Genomic DNA, 17,709 nt, shown 5'->3' with positions numbered 1-17,709 from the left:
CTTCAAGGCTTCTGTTCCCACCACAAAAATGCCAGGTCGTTTGTACAGGCAGTTCAAAAGTTCAACTCTGGAGGGAAGTTACAGGCTATTGATGGCACTGATTGTTTCACAGAAAAAGTGTGATCCATAAAGTAGTTCATAGTTCTGTTTGTTGCCAGTAAGACGTCGCTGTGTTTCACCAGCACTATATTAAACCAGAAACTTAAGCTTGAAGAACGACATCTCATCTCCCTTCCTGGCTCTTTAAGACCTTTGTCACTTAACACCAAATTGAACAATTTCACATGACTACTTCTTTTTGCTTTTATCAGAATTAGCCAGCCCTGCATTAAGGTTATTTATTTGTAATAGTGACTCAGTTTTTCTCTCTTCACCGACACTGCCAGATCTGCTAGCTATTTCCTGATGAAGGGTCTTGGCCTGAAACGTCAGCCCCATAGACACTTTCTGATCTGCTTAGCCCCTCCAGCATTTTGTCTGTAACTCCCGTACTTTTCTTTTAGTTCCAAGTGTCAGTAATAGCTCTGACCTACATTTCACACATTTTACACATTCCTTTGTCTGTTTTCTCTCTCCAGATAATCTAACAACCTGGCAGCTCTGTAAACAGCACAGCCCAATTCCAGAATCTGCCCCGATGAATTTAAGCTCCAAACAGATGTCAGGATGAGGACGAGGATTGGGGTTAGGGAACTTTGATCACCCTACTAGAAATATTCCCTTTGTCCTCGACATTCATTCCTCACTCTCTTGCAACTTAAGAACAAATTTGTTTTTTACCCCCCCACTTTCCCAGTTCTATTGGAGAATCTTCAACCTTAAACAGCTTTTTCTCTTTGCACAAATGTGACCTGATCTTGAGCATTTCCAATGTTTTCTACAGCTACAGATGTGCCTGAATGAAGTGCACCAGGAAGGTTGGGTAAAAAGCCTATTAAACAACTCAATTAGTGAACTGTCACCAAAGTATGTATTCCTTAACATATGCTCGCTGTTAGAATTTAACAGGGAATGTAGGGTAATAAAAATACCTTAAAATTTAAACTTCACCAGTTATCAAACAATAACAAAACTTCAAAACTAAATAATTTTAACCAACAAATTACTGGGACTGAAATGACTCTTATGCATCTCTTTTGATTTTACCACAACAATGTCAACTGAGAATTTCTGATCATTACATATGGATTTTGGGTACACTGGATAGGTTATTTGATTTTAAAAAAAATCAAAATTTCTGGCTCCACACATTTCAATTATTGGCTATGTTGCCATACAAGATTATGTTTTAGAAGATGTGTCATGAGCGGCTGCTGCAATTAAATCTAGTGGATCCCTTCACCACTGAGTCCATAAGCTTTGAGATAACCACACCTGACAGGCGACTTTTTTTCTATTTGAATAAATGCTTCCTTCTACTCTTGTATGGGTAACACAATACATAATCCTTCTTTCAATCTGCAGAATAATTCAAACCCCACACAAATCTAAAACCACATCACTTTCCCCATTTCAGGAAGCCCCTTTTGGTTCAGAAATACTGTGAATAGCTCTTCATATGAGGTGGTACAGAAGACGTTGTTCTAGACTGGTCGTCTTTATCTTATAGTTGAATGGGCATGTCTACAAACTCAACACTTAATTATTCTAAGTAGAAGCCCAACAGATGATCCTTTGTATCATGGCACCAGCTGCCTTCAGCAACAGAGCATCAGGAATTTCTGTTTGGTATCAGAGCACCAAACCAATGCCAACTTTGATGTGTAATCGTAAGTCACGAGTGAACGGAACAACAGGAAATGAGCTCCGCAAAATGGGAACTGAATTACTTTAATCCAAAAACTAAATCAGGAGAGTGAAAGTGGATGGATGTGGATTAAATAAAAAAAATATACCTGATAATGAATCTCTCAAAAAGTTAATGTTGGGTGTAGGAAAATCAGATGAACCACTTTAAAAGATGTAAACATTCTGCAGTAGCTTTGGCACAAAGGTTAATAACAGGATATTACACCATTTTAGCAATTACAGTCCCTCGTTAGTTAATTTAAAAAGACTGTTCCATTAAGTGATGAATCATTCTGTGTTCACGAGAAAGACAGATTCCTGAAGACTATTTTGAATTCTCAGAAACCAATTCTTCAGACAGCTGGGCTGTAAACATCATCTTAAGGTTCCAGAAAAACTTTATGCCTCACAAAATGAGAATGGACAAAATATTACAACTGGTCCTCAAATATATCCAACAGGAATGAGTACTGTCATAATCAATATTCTTTTCTCCATTGACACTTGAAGGCACCAGCAATGCCATTATTTATTGCCCATCCTCAATGCCTTTCAGAGGGTGCCAATCAGCCACCTTCTTGAATAGTGCTACTTCCCAGCTGTCCTACTTATAATTTACTATCCCTTGGGAAAGTATTCCCATGTTGCTGTCACGTAGACAGCTCCAGGGTTCTAACAAAATCATTATGAAGAAAAATCGATATGCAGTAGATTCTGGTTAATTGGACCCCTTTGGGGCCTGGTGCATTTAAGCCCAACTAAGTGGCTATCTCAATTAGCTGAAATTTCATGGAAATAGTTATATAAAAGCATAAAAAAAGTAAACTACCATTTGACTGAGTAACAAATTATGTATTTAAATAAAATTCAGAACAAATTACAACACTACTATAAAACTGAGTATTAGTTCCTAATAGTTAGCGATGGAGGAATTCATCCAGTGTATGCTGCATGGGGTGCTCAGGGAAGATTCACACCTCTGGTGAAGGGGCTTGTCATGTTCATTTTGGGGTAGCTCACTCACCTTTGATCCCCTCCATACAATCAGCTCACGTCTGTAGCTACAAGTAGCTATTCGTATGTAACAGCAGCCACTTCTGGTACACCATTTCAACAGGTGGGCTAAACCAGGTGAGGGTCACTGGCAAGCCTCATACCCTGGTGAAATAGAGACATGCCTGTCCTAGAATGTAAAATTAGCTCCAAAGGACTGGGCAGATGAGATCAACGGTGAAATCCAACAGCCAAGAAGGTGGCTTTGCAACGGTTTGTGGAGAGCAAAGGGCGTGATAAGGCACACAAGTAGTCACGATTATCCACTGCAAGCAAGGAAGAACCCAGTTTGTGACGTCTACTTGTACCATCGGAGCCGGACTTCCGAGGTTGAGTGAGTGAAACTGTCCCAGTACAATGCTTTTCCACTTAAAAAAAAACACTCCAGCACAGGTTTCACTATCATCACCGGATACGACAGACAGCCAACACAAAGCTGTGTTCTTTTGATTGACTGTAGATGAACAAAATTAGCACAGGCACCTATTGCAGATAAGGGACTGCTTTCATACAATGCTTTCAATGATTGCATCCTCCAAATCTTCATTTTCGGTGTAACATTGAAGATGATTGTCAATATCTTCAAATTCTTCATAGTTCCTAACTTGAAGTAATGAAATCATTTCATTTTCACTTACGGCCGTTCCTGGCATCTCCATGCCCGAATGCTTGAAACCCCAGAGAACGGTTCCAAATTGTCTTACTGCTTATTTCTCAATAACTGACAAAAATCACTGCTTTTTGAACACAAACACACAACTGCCGCTATTTAAAAACTGTTTGGTCTAAGCACGTGTAGTGTCTAATGGCCACACCAAGTTCATGTGACTGAGGCTAGTTAGAAATTATATGACAACAGTCTCCTGCCCCAATTAAGTGGCATCATGTCCCAAATAAACAAAGTGAATCCCAGCTATTTTTGCAATTAATTTTTATTCTTCAAGGGCTATCCCAAATAAGCAGCTGCCTCGATTAACCCATGGACCAATTAACTGGAATCCAACATACTTCCGAGCCAGGATGCTGAGTTAGAATCAATCAGACAAATGCTAGGATATACTGCAACACATATTAACTCGCCTATCTTAACACAATAATTAACAAGGCCATCGAGGGAGCAAAATTATTAAGGACAGTCATTACATTAGTTGTTTCAATACTTTTACTATAATGTATTAAAAACAGCTCTGTAGTACAACCAGCAAACTGAAGTGTGAGTGTACTTTAAGGATAGATGCATGCATATTGGGTTTAAATGACTGAAAAAACTTGGCTTCCTGCCTCTCTCATTTCTCTTCACTTTGTAATAGATCTTAGATTCTGTTTCTATGCCTTTCTACTTAGTCTGTCTTTTCCTAATGTTTGGGGTAGATGGCAGATGGGAACTTCTGACTGCATCTGCTCATTCAAGGGGATAATGAACTTCAACTTTCAATGGCTCTGCTCGTTAGACTGCTCCTCTTCCTAACACTACTTCCACTAAAGCCATTGAACAGTTCCGCACCCTTGATGACATCTTATTTCGAGACAGAACTATACATGTAGGCCTGTATGATAAATGGTTCAACTTAATAAATTATACTGATACAGATGGAATAGGCTTTTTAGTGTAAATATATGAGAAATAGGAGCAGAATTAGGACCCTTGGCCCATTGAGTCTGCTGTCTGTAATCTTTGATGCCCTGACTAACTAAGAATCTATCAACCCCTGCTTTCAATATACTCAATGACTTGGCCTGCAGTCTGTGGCAATGAATTCCACAGATTCAGCATCCTCTAACAAAAGAAATTCTTTCTCACCTTTGTTCTAAATGGATGTTCCTCTATTCTGAGGCTGTGCTCTCTGGTCCTACACTCATCCACTGTAGGAAACATGCTCTCCACATCCACTCTGTCTAGACCTTTCAATATTGCACAAGTTGCAATGAGATTCTGCCCCTCCCCCATTTTTCTAAACTCCATCAAACACTCCACATAATTTCAATCTTGAGAACCTCCTCTGGACCCTCACCAAAACCAGCATATCTTTTATGGGGCCCAAAAATGCTCAGAATGCTCCAAGTGTGGTCTGACCAATGCCTTAAAAAGCCTCAGCATCACATCCTTGCCCTTAATTCCAGTCCTGTCAAAATGAATGCTAACATTGCATTTGCCTTCCTTACCAGTGACTCAAACCTGCAAGTTGACCTTTAGGGAAGCCTGCACTAGGATTCCCAAGTCCCTTTACCATAAAATCATAGGATATAAGAGCGGAATTAGGCCATTTGGCTCCCGAGTCTGCTCAGCCATTTTATCATGGCTGATCCATTATTCCTCTCCGCTCTAATCTCCTGCCCTCTCCCCATATCCCTTGGTGCCTTGACCAATCAATAATCTATCAACTTCTGCCTTAAATATTTGTAAAGGCTTGGCCTCCACAGCTGCCTGTGGCAACACATTCCACAGATTCACCAATCTCTGGCTAAAAATTCCTCATCTCTGTTATTAAAGGATGCCCCTCTATTGAGGCTGTGTCCTGTGGTCCTAGATTCCACCATAGGAATCATCCTCCCCACATCCACTCTTTCAAGGTCTTTCACCACTCGATAGGTTTCAATTGGGTCACCCCATATTCTTCTGAATTCTAGTGAATACAGGCCCAGATCCATCAAATGCTCTTCATAATACAAACTGTTCAATCCTGGTTTTGATCAAAGCTTATCAACATGAAACATTAATTGAATTACACCTTTGCCTTTATTTCTTCTACCAGAATAGATGGCCATGCAGTTCTAAACTATTTTTCATCTGCCACTTCTTTGCCCATTCTCCCAATCTGTCCAGGTCCTTCTGCAGACTCGTTGCTTCCTCAACACTATCTACCCTTCCACTTATCTTTGTATCATCTGCAAAACTGGCCACAAACCATCAATTCCATCATTTAAATTCTTGACATATAACATGAAAAGAAGTGGTCCACATGTCAACTTCTGCAGCCAACCAGAATAGGCCCCCTTTTGAAAAGAACAGACTAGAACATTATTGCCATTGCTCAAGACAACGAGGTTGCAGTGCTACCCCAGTCTCTGCAAAACGAATATTCACAATGCATGTGGTACAGCTTAATTAAAAAGAAATTCCCATATATACATGGAACAAGTGACTTTGATAGTCCACACCACTCAAAGGCCATTGGCAAGCAAGGGTGTAGCATTATTCAGCTGCACAACAGCCCTCAGGTAGAAACTGATTTTCAGTTTTACTGTCTTGGCTAAGATATTTCTATATCTTCTACCAAATGGCAGGAGATTGAACAGACAGTGTCCAGAATGAGATAGGTCTTTAATAATGTTATGACATAGGCACTGAGGATTGTCTCCAGGTTTGGTAGTTGAGTCCCAGTGATGTGCTGAGTCATCCTAATAACCCACTGAAGTGTTTTGTGACCTGCCTTGCTGCAGCTAGAGTACCAGCCTGTTATTCTGTAGGTCAGTATGCTCTCTATTGCATATCGATTAAAAGCTGGCCAGTAATTTTTGGAGCCGATTAGCTCCCCTTAAGCACCTCAGGTAGTATCGCTGCTGTTGTGACTTCCCTACTATCAAGGTTGTGTTGACAGACCAAGAGAGACCCTCAGTGATATTCATCCCCGAAAAGCTTGAAACTGGAGCTCTTTCCACGACTTCACCATTACTGAATAGTGGGGCTTTTCTCTGGACCTCATCTTTCTGAAGTCAATTATCATTTCTTTTGTCGTCTTGATGTTGAGTGGCTCTCAACAGAAAACAAAAGACTCTTCAGAGGAGGCAAAGTGACTCTTTGCCTCCTGCCAATTAGCCAAACTTCTATCCATGCTAGTATCTTTTCTGTAACACCCATGGGCTCTTACCTTGTTAAGCGGCCTCATGTGCGATAGCTTGTCAAAGCCCTTCTGAACATCCAAGTAAACAACATCCAATGACTCTTGTCTATCCTGCCCATTATTTCCTCAAAGAATTTCAACAGATTTGTCAGGCAGGATTTCCTCTTAAGGAAACCATTCGGACCCTGGCCTATTTTATCATGTGTCTCCAAGTACCCCAAAACCTCATCCTTAATAATAGACTCCAACATCTTCCCAACCACTGAAGTTAGGCCTACTAGCTTATAACCTCCTTTCTTAAAGAGTGGAGAGACATTTTGCAATCTTCCAGTCCTCCAGAACCCTGCCAGAATCTAGTGATTCTTGAAAGATTATTACTAATGCCTCCATAATCTCTTCAGCTACCCCTTTCAGAACCCTAGGGTGCAGTCCATGTGGTCCAGGTGACCTATCTACCTTCAGACCTCTCAGTTTCCTAAACTCTTGAATTTCTGGCATACTGCTATTGCCTTCTATAGTGAAGATTGACACAAAATACTTATTAATTTCCTCTGCCATTTCTTTATTCCACCCCCCCCCCACCCCAACTAGCACTCAAACATCATTTTCCAGCAGCCTAATATCCATTCTCACCTCCCTTTTACTCTTTCCATATCTGAAAAAACTTCTGGTATCCTCTGGTATTTTTGGCAAGCTTACCTTCCTATTTCATCTTTTCTTTCCTCATGTTATTTTTAATAGCTTTCTGTTAGTTTTTAAAAAGTTTTCCAAACCGCTTAACTTCACACAAATTTTTGCTTTATTATATACGCTCTCTTTTGCTTTTATACTGCCTTTGACTTCCCTCGCGACTCATGATAGTCTCATCCTCCCTCTGGAATGCTTCTTCATCTTTGGGATGCATCTATCCTGCACCTTCTGAATTGCCCCAGAAACTCCAGCCATTGTTCTGCCATCATTCCTGCTAGTGTTTCCTTCCAATCATCTTTGGCCAGCTGTTCCCACAACCCTGTAATTTCCTTTACTCCACTGTAAGACTGATACATCTAACTTTAGCTTCTCCCTATCAAACGGCAGAGTGAATTCTATCATATTATGATTGCTGTCTCCTAAAGGTTCCATTACCTTAAGCTCCCTAATCAAATCTGGTTCATTACACAACACCCAACCTAGAATTGCCTGTTCTCTAATGGGCTCAACCACAAGCTGCTCTAAAAAGCATTCTTGTAGAGATTCTACAAGTTCCCACTCTTGGGAATCCAGCACCAATATGATTTTCCTAACTAACTGCATATTGAAAATCCCCATGACTATTGTAACATTACCCTTTTTACATGCCTTTTCGATTTCCCATTGAAATTTATATCCCACATCCTGGTTACTGTTCCGGGGCCTGTATATAACTCCTATTGCAACTTCTTGACTCTACTCACAAGGATTATACTTTCAGTCCCCACCTCTGCCTACCTGCCTGTCCTTTCAATGCAAGGCATATCCTTGGATGTTAAGCTCTGAACTATGATCTTCTTTCAGTCAAATCTCAGTGATGCCCACAATGTTATATCTGCCAACCTCTAACTGCACTACGTGATCATCTGCCTTATTCCGTATACTGTGTGCATTCAAATATAATACCTTCAGTCCTGTATTCATCACCTTTTTTGATTTTGTCCCACTTACACTTCACCTCATCCCACTGACTGCAATTTTGCCCTGTGATCCACCTGTTCATCTCACAGTCTCAGTGCACACTGCGACGATATGTATACCAACTGCATTATCCTCAGCCCTATCATTTTGGTTCCATCCCCTCTGCCAACGTAGTTTAAACCAGGGGTTCCAAACTTGGGATCCACAGACCCCTTGCTAAATGGTATTGGTCAATGGCATTAAAAGGCTGGGATCTCCTGGTTTAAACCTTCTGCAATAGCTCTAGCAAACGTGCCAGCGAGGATATTAGTCCCCCCTCGGGTTCAGGTGTAACCAATTCTTTTTGTACAAAAAAAAATCCCGAGAAGGAACAGGCTATTTTGCACACCAACTTCTAGATTTCCACATGCAATTATTCCATGCAAGTTTTTGAATTTGCTGTCAAATGTATTCCATTTTAAGTGTTGAGGGGCTCACAGCTACAAGTCAGAGTTAAGCAGCCTGGAAAAGGCCCTTTGGTTCCTCTATCCTTAAGCTTAGAGCAGGGGTTCCCAACCCTTTTTATGCCATGGACAAATACCATTAAGCAAGGGGCCCATGGACCCCCAGATTGGGAACCCCTGGTTTAGGGGTAGATCCCCCCCCACTCCAGGTTCTACCACAACCCTGCATTACAGGAGCATTTTTATAGTAGCCAGTTATGCTACAAGTTTGCACAGTGTGACGTGGGAGGAAGCGGGAACACTCAGAGGAAAGCCATGCAGTCATATGGAAAACGTACAAACTCCATACCAAGGTCGGAAGTGAACACAGTTCTTTAGTGGTGTGCTGCAGTCTCTGCACTAGTGGTGGTACTGTGCTGCCTTTTCTTGACACAAGGTCTGTGTCAATATTTCCTGCCAAATTCCATTAATGGGTTGACTTTGTACAAGGCATTATCCACCTTCATGACTGTCCAAACTAATGCAGAAACAATATGATTTTTTATTCATCCTACACAGGTTGTAAGTTTCCCTGGCAAGGCCAACATTTGCTCTCCATCCAGTAATGTGCTTGAGAAGATGGTGACAATACCTTGCATATGGTGAAGGTAGTGCAGTGAGTTCCAGGATTTTGACTTACTGGAAATGCATTTCCAAAACAGGATGTTGTATGACCTGGAGAACCCGTGGATGGCGATGTTCCCTTAAGCATGCTGGTTGTGACTTGCAGGGCAGTATGAGGCCAAAAGACAGCTGTTGGTGTGTACTTTGTGGGTGAGACATGTGGCAGCTACGACATGCCTATTGGAAGCAATGAGTGCTTAATCTGACAGCTGGATTGCTATTTTCTAATGGTTGATGAGGAGCTTCTTTATTCATCCAGGCAACCATATCACTGACTTGTGCTTAGTAAATGGTAGAAAGGGCCTGGACAGTGGAGAGGTGAGTCAGGTGACTTGGCCTATTCTGTTACCCATGGTATTTATGCAGACTTAGGTTTCTGGTCAATGGCAATTCCCAGAATGTCATTGACTGGGATTCTTAAGATAATAGCCCTGCATATTAAGTGGAGGTTGTTTGACTGTATCCAGTTGGAAATGATAATTATCTGGCACTTATGGAGCACAAATGCCCATGTCTAAATATTTTCCAGGTCTTGCTGCATCCAGACCTGGACTGCTTCATTGTCTGGGCAGACATGAACAGAAGAGCAACAGAAATCCCTACCTCTGACCTTATGATGAAAGAAAGGTTACTGATGATGTGGCAGGAGATGATTAGTCCTTGAACACTACATTAAGGAATTCCTGCTGCAATGTCCTGGGGTTGACATTTTGGTCTCTAACAACAAATTCCTTTTATGTGAGTTACAGCTATGCCTGGTGAAGAGTTTTAACCTGGTTTCTACTGACATCAGTCTTACTTAAATCCTCTTGCACCCACTCAGATGTATTTTGATGCTAGGATATTATCCTGATAGCAAAAATAGCAAGGACTTTATTAAATCACCAAAACATAGGCATTAGTAAAAAAGCCTCATTTAATATAAAAATTTAAAAAATAACATGAACAAAAGATTCAAATGAACATAAAAATATTGAGTAATCAGAAAACAATTATGGAGAAATTTAGAAAAAAAGTGTTGCTCCAATTCTTGAACAGATGATTCTGTACATTAGCACTTTTATCCACCTGGCTGATATACAATGAGCCAATCAAAACTTGAATTTTTCTTAAAAACTATTCAATATCTGGCTGTGAGTGGGCTTTGAAGCGATTTGTTTGATAAATACTAGCTAGTTATGCACAGCTAGTTACTTCTTCGGCAAGGACTCTTCCACCCCCACCGATGACCCCTTCTCCCGTCTTCAACCCTCCTCTTCTTCATGGACACCTCGCTCTGGTCTTCTGCCTGCTCTGGATCTCTTTATTGCTAACTGCCGACGGGACATCAACCGTCTCGACTTTACCGCACCTTGTCCCCATTCCAACCTCACTCCTTCGGAATGCTCTGCTCTCCACTCCCTCCGCACTAATCCTAACATTATTAAACCCGCCGATAAGGGGGGTGCTGTTGTAGTCTGGCGTACTGACCTCTACCTTGCCGAGGCACGGCGACAACTCGCGGATACCTCCTCTTATTTACCCCTCGATCGTGACCCCACTAAGGAGCACCAGGCCATTGTCTCCCACACCATCACCGACTTTATCCACTCAGGGGATCTCCCATCCACTGCTGCCAACCTTATAGTTCCCACACCCCGCACTTCCTGTTTCTACCTCCTACCCAAGATCCACAAACCTGCCTGTCCTGGCCGACCTATTGTCTCAGCTTGCTCTTGCCCCACCGAACTCATTTCTGCATACCTCGACACTGTTTTATCACCCCTTGTTCAATCCCTTCTGACCTATGTTCGTGACACTTCTCACGCTCTTAAACTTTTCGATGATTTTAAGTTCCCTGGCCCCCACCGCTTTATTTTCACCATGGATGTCCAGTCCTTATATACTTCCATCCCCCATCAGGAAGGTCTCAAAGCTCTACACTTCTTTTTGGATTCCAGACCTAATCAGTTCCCCTCTACCACCACTCTGCTCCGTCTAGCGGAATTAGTCCTTACTCTTAATAATTTCTCCTTTGGCTCCTCCCACTTCCTCCAAACTAAAGGTGTAGCTATGGGCACCCGTATGGGTCCTAGCTATGCCTGCCTTTTTGTTGGGTTTGTGGAACAATCTATGTTCCGTGCCTATTCTGGTATCTGTCCCCCACTTTTCCTTCGCTACATCGACGACTGCATTGGCGCTGCTTCCTGCACGCATGCAGAACTCGTTGACTTTATTAACTTTGCCTCCAACTTTCACCCTGCCCTCAAGTTTACCTGGTCCATTTCCGACACCTCCCTCCCCTTTCTAGATCTTTCTGTCTCTGTCTCTGGAGACAGCTTATCCACTGATGTCTACTATAAGCCTACTGACTCTCACAGCTATCTGGACTATTCCTCTTCTCACCCTGCCTCTTGCAAAAACACCATCCCCTTCTCGCAATTCCTCCGTCTCCGCCGCATCTGCTCTCAGGATGAGACTTTTCATTCTAGGACGAGGGAGATGTCTTCCTTTTTTTAAAGAAAGGGGCTTCCCTTCCTCCACTATCAACTCTGCTCTTAAACGCATCTCCCCCATTTCACGTACATCTGCTCTTACTCCATCCTCCCGCCACCCCACTAGGAATAGGGTTCCCCTGGTCCTCACCTACCACCCCACCAGCCTCCGGGTCCAACATATTATTCTCCGTAACTTCCGCCACCTCCAACGGGATCCCACCACTAAGCACATCTTTCCCTCCCCCCCCCCTGCATTCCGCAGGGATCGCTCCCTACACAACTCCCTTGTCCATTCGTCCCCCCCATCCCTCCCTACTGATCTCCCCCCTGGCACTTATCCGTGTAAGCGGAACAAGTGCTACACATGCCCTTACACTTCCTCCCTTACCACCATTCAGGGCCCCAAACAGTCCTTCCAGGTGAGGCAACACTTCACCTGTGAGTCGACTGGGGTGATATACTGCGTCCGGTGCTCCCGATATGGCCTTTTATATATTGGCGAGACCCGACGCAGACTGGGAGACCGCTTTGCTGAACATCTACGCTCTGTCCGCCAGAGAAAGCAGGATCTCCCAGTGGCCACACATTTTAATTCCACATCCCATTCCCATTCTGACATGTCTATCCACGGCCTCCTCTACTGTAAAGATGAAGCCACACTCAGGTTGGAGGAACAACACCTTATATTCCGTCTGGGTAGCCTCCAACCTGGTGGCATGAACATCGACTTCTCCAACTTCCGCTAGGCCCCACCTCCCCCTCGTACCCCATCTGTTACTTATTTTTATGCACACATTCTTTCTCTCACTCTCCTTTTTCTCCCTCTGTCCCTCTGAATATACCTCTTGCCCATCCTCTGGGTACCCCCCCCCCCCCGGCCTTGTCTTTCTTCCCGGACCTCCTGTCCCATGATCCTCTCGTATCCCCTTTTGCCTATCACCTGTCCAGCTCTTGGCTCTATCCCTCCCCCTCCTGTCTTCTCCTATCATTTTGGATCTCCCTCTCCCCCTCCAACTTTCAAATCCCTCACTCACTCTTCCTTCAGTTAGTCCTGACGAAGGGTCTCGGCCTGAAACGTCGACTGCACCTCTTCCTAGAGATGCTGCCTGGCCTGCTGCGTTCACCAGCAACTTTGATGTGTGTTGCTTGAATTTCCAGCATCTGCAGAATTCCTGTTGTTATGCACAGCGAGTTTTTTTGCATGAATGTTGAAGTGTAAGGGTTATAGTAATAAATTATTGAAGCAAATTACTATGACAGAAAACTTCCAGCTTTGATTGATATTCAAACTATATTAGTTTCAAAATGAAATTTAAAAAGTAGTCTGCAGTATGATGCAAATAAATTGTCCTCATGAGGACATGCAAGCCCGGAATGAAGCTGCCAAGGTAAACCCTTAATACAAAATATCTAAAGTTTCCCTGGAGGATTCTCACAGTGTCAACCTTTAAATGTGATGTCAATTAAATGTTCACATTACTGCCTAGTATTAGGACTAAAAATCCTAATTGGAGTAGTTCCTAAAAAAAAGTCTGGGATCATTCTTCCTTCTTTGCTTAAATAATATCAATGAGAAACTCAGTCTTATCATTTGAGGTAAATACCAAGCCCTTAAGATAAGAAAGTGTCCTTGCTGGCAGTTAAGTTTGCTATCAATGATCAACAGGCTCTCTTGTGTTTATTCCCATTAGGTAGGTTAGAGATGCATGCAGATAAAAATGTTACTGCCATCAGTATTTGTAACATTGAAAATTAGATCTGGAATGGAAAACGGCAGGTGCGTCACCCAGTGTTGTGATGCTTGATGAGGTACAAAGCAATTCAAAAAGATCAGGATTTACTTTCTTTTAGGTATATTCGTAATTAACCTGATTACTAGCATGCAGAACATAAATAGTGGATAGTTGTGAGCTGTTCCCCGCACTTTTTAAAAAGAGGAACACCATTTGACAAAGCAAACAAAGTATACACTCTATATACAAGTGGTTAGAGGACTCCAATGCTTCTAGTATAGAGTACAACATCATATGTAGCATTTTATGGGAGAATTATTGGTCAGTGTTAAGTCTTAGTGTTTCAAGGCACAGAATACAAGCCATTGGCCAGCTGAACCTTTTATATGCACGCTTGGCAGGAGTGGGGAGGAAGGAAGGGAGTGGGGGAGAATGTATTAGTAACATGAAAAGACACACTTGCCAAGTTCCTGCTCTATGATATAATTAACCTGGAGTTATTGATTTTCAAATTCTTACAATGTCACAGCAAATAACAAGTCAATACATTCCCAAAGGCACTTACAAAACAATAAAACTTGCTGCACATTTATCTGCCACTGGCAATGCTCAATTTCAACACCATCTCAAGCAAAGGTAGTGGAAGCGAATAGGGAATAATGTACTAATCTGATCAAGCAAGAAAGAATACCTCAGTTTCAATTTTATACACTGCAGGATTTCACACCAATTCAGATACAAGATCAATGCAGAATCCTTCTTGATATTTACGACAGCATTACCAATGGACTTCACACTAAACCATCTGGCTACATTTGCATAGGTACCCAAGTACTTGAATATTCCAAATGAAGAGGTAATTTCAATTTTGACACTTTTTACATCTTTGCAGTCTGTGAAATACGACCTTCAAAAGCCCAGGTGCTCTACAAAATAACAAGACTCATACTTGTTTGAAGAGTTTGCAGTTCCTTCAGATGGTGTTGGTTCATTCAGAAATAACGAAGTGGAGGAAAGTGTTGTTGCCAAGGAGGTTGCTTCAAATAAAGATGTGGTGCTGGGTAAGATATCAGGTCTGCGTCTACGATATCCCATTGCTACAAAGCAAGGAAAAAGTAGTTTAATTTTGTTTTGAACTAAGTAACCAACAACAGGTCCAACAACCTTTTGAATTTACATTTCTGCCATTTATTTTCCATACATAGCTGTGTTTGATCAAAATAACTCCAGTCAGGAGTCAGCTGCATTGCCATGTGTCCTGAGGCCAGAGCGGCTAACTATGGCAGATTTGCATCTAATTAAGCAGGGACGTATTATTACAATCTGAAAACCTTGTCTGATTCTAGACTTTCATTCCAGATGTTTTATTGAATTGAAATTTGCCAGATGTCATGGGATTTGCACTTGATAATTCAAGACCCAGGGTATCTAGTCTAGAGTCACCATGCTACTATGAAAAATTACTGATACACAATGAAGCAATATTGACCAGGAAAGCTCCAGGATTGTTCCCAGCTCTGTCACATTGTCTGGTCTCAGACATGATTGTGGATGCTTGTGAGGAACAGTAACAGGGAAAAGAAAAAACACACAAAGTGTTTTCATTTGCAAATAACAACCAGCTACTCTCAGGAGCCGTGCTTATGGGCAAGAGCACGGCAGATGGAATATAATATGGAAATATGTGACATCAACTTAGGTGAACGTAACAGAAACTCGGGAAATTTGTTAAGTAACAAATGTTTTGAAATGTTAATGTTCAATGGGGCCTTAGTGTAAGATCAACGTACTGATGTGACAGGTTGATCACTACTTTCACCCCCTCTCCTGATAGGATGAAGCTCTCTCTGAACCATATAGTCACAAAGCATTCATAACTCAAATTAGAGACACTGTAAAAGTTAACTTTATATACCGACATCTCTGTGGGGAGAGTTTGATTAGGGAGCAGGTAATTTTATTGCAAATCAGACAGGGCTTTGTGATACTGAATAGAATACTGTGTACAAGTACTTGCCACATAGAGAAGATGCAGTCTGCATCTGTGTGCAATTCTGGTCACCCTTTACACGAAGGGCACGGAGATTTTGGAAAGAGTACAGAAGAGCTTCAGCATGATAGCTTGGAATAGAGGGTGCAAACCATAAACAACACACACAAAATGCTCCAGAAACTCAGCAGGTCAGGCAGCATCCATGAAAGTGAATAAACAGTTGACGTTTCGGACTGAGACCATTCTTCAGGACTGGAAAGGAAGGGGAAGGCACCAGAATAAATAGGTGGGGGGGGATTAGATTGCAGGTGATAGGTGGTCAGATAGGTAGGAAAGGTAAGCGGCTGCTGAAGAAAGAAACTGATAGGAGAGGAGAGTGGACCATGGGAGAAAGGGAAGAAGAAGGGGCACTGGGGGTGGTGATAGGCAGGTAAAGAGAGGAGGGAAAAGGCCAAAGTGGGGAATAGAAGAGGGAAGTGGGGGGGGGGGAATTACCGGAGGGAGAAATCGATGTTCATGCCGTCAGGTTGGAGGCTACCTAGATGGAATATGAAGTATTGTCCTCCACCCTGAGAGTGGGCTCAACATGACAAAAGAGAAGGCCATAAACTGACATGTCAGAAAGGGAATAGGGATAGGAATTGAAATCGGTCACCAGCGAGTTCCACTTTTGGTGGATAGAGCTAAGATGCTCGACAAAGAGATCCCCCAATTTACATTGGGTCTTACCAATGTAGAAGGTCGGATAGTTGGCTGCACTTTGCAGGCCAGCTGTTGCTTCACCTGGAAGGACTGTTTGAGGCCCTGAATGGAGGTAAGGGAGGAGGTGAATGGGCAGGTGTAGCATTTCAGTCACTTGAAGGATTATGTGCCAGGTGGAAGATTAGTGGGGAGGGACGAATGGATAAGGGAAACATGGAGGGAACAATCCCTATGGAAAGCAGAGAGTCGGTGGGGGGCGGTAGATAAAGATGTGTTTGGTGGTAGGATCCCATTGAAGATAGCAGATATGGAGAATGATGTATTCGATGGGGTGGTAGGTGAGGACAAGAGGACCTCTATGCCTGTTAAAGCAGCAGGATGATGGGGTGAGTGTTGATGTCCAGGAAATGGAGGAGATGTGGGTGAGGGCAGCATCAGTAGTGGTGTTTGAAGGAAGAGAGTGTCAGGACAAACTCATGTTATTTTCTCTGGAGCATGGAGGCTGAATGGGGAAACCTGATAGAAGTTATGAAATCATGAGAAGCATAGATAGGTTAGTCAGAATCTTTCTCCCAGGGTAGAAATGTCAAATAACAGAGGACATGTATTTAAGGCAAAAGGGGGAAAAGTTTAAAATATGTGGGTCTAGTTTGTTCTTTTTTTAAAGAGGGAGTGGTAGGTGTCTGGAAAAGGTTGCTGTGGTTGTGCTGTAAGTATATACAGTAGAATATCAGCTTTTAAGAGGCTTTGAGATAGGCACATGAATATGCAGGAAACAAAGTGATTTAGTTCATGGGCAAGCAGAAGAGATTTAGTTTAATTTGACATCATGTTTGGCACAGGCATTGTGGGTCAAAGGCTTGTTCCTGTATTGTGCTATGTTCAGTGAAGATCCATTTGAACTAGTTCCAGGGATGGTGCGATTGCAACATGAGCAGAGATTGAGTGGACAGGGATTGTATTCTCTGGAGTGTAGAAGAATAGGAGGAAATCTTCTTGAAATGTACAAAATTCTTACACGACTTGACACTCGATGTGGGAAAGATTTTTGCTTTACTTGGGACCCGGGGGGGGGCAGTTTCAGGGGGGAAAAAACATTCAGAGGGTAGTGAACATGGATTTCTCTGACCAGGAAGACTATGGCAGTTCAGTCATTGTGTTCATTCAAAAGGATGGCTAGATGTCTCGATGTTATGAACATCAAGAGGTGTGGTGAAAGTACTGGAAAATGGTGCTAAGGAAGATCAGCCATTATCGTGCTGAGAGATAGAGCAGACCACATGGCCAACTACTGCCACTGTTACACATGCTCTCTCTGTGAGGACTTGAATACAAATCTCACCAAGGCAACTGGCAAATTTCCAC

The 17,709-nt window shown here is 42.5% G+C and overlaps 1 protein-coding gene across 15 annotated transcripts in view; it reads right to left on the bottom strand.

Moving 5' to 3' along the window:
* The window catches only part of pip5k1ba (phosphatidylinositol-4-phosphate 5-kinase, type I, beta a), a 175,829-nt gene that overhangs the window by 13,841 nt on the left and 144,279 nt on the right, over positions 1 to 17,709 (bottom strand). For all 15 annotated transcript variants that reach the window (XM_072258079.1, XM_072258069.1, XM_072258081.1 and 12 more), the window contains one exon: positions 14,599 to 14,746. In XM_072258079.1, the coding sequence (XP_072114180.1) occupies positions 14,599 to 14,746 (148 nt within the window). The remainder of the gene's footprint in view (positions 1 to 14,598; positions 14,747 to 17,709) is intronic.

The sequence above is a fragment of the Mobula birostris genome, chromosome 5 (assembly GCF_030028105.1).
Source record: "Mobula birostris isolate sMobBir1 chromosome 5, sMobBir1.hap1, whole genome shotgun sequence".
In the NCBI taxonomy this organism is placed as follows: domain Eukaryota; kingdom Metazoa; phylum Chordata; class Chondrichthyes; order Myliobatiformes; family Myliobatidae; genus Mobula; species Mobula birostris.
The sequence above is the reverse complement of the archived record's forward strand: the minus strand, read 5'-3'. Positions and strand labels throughout refer to the sequence as shown.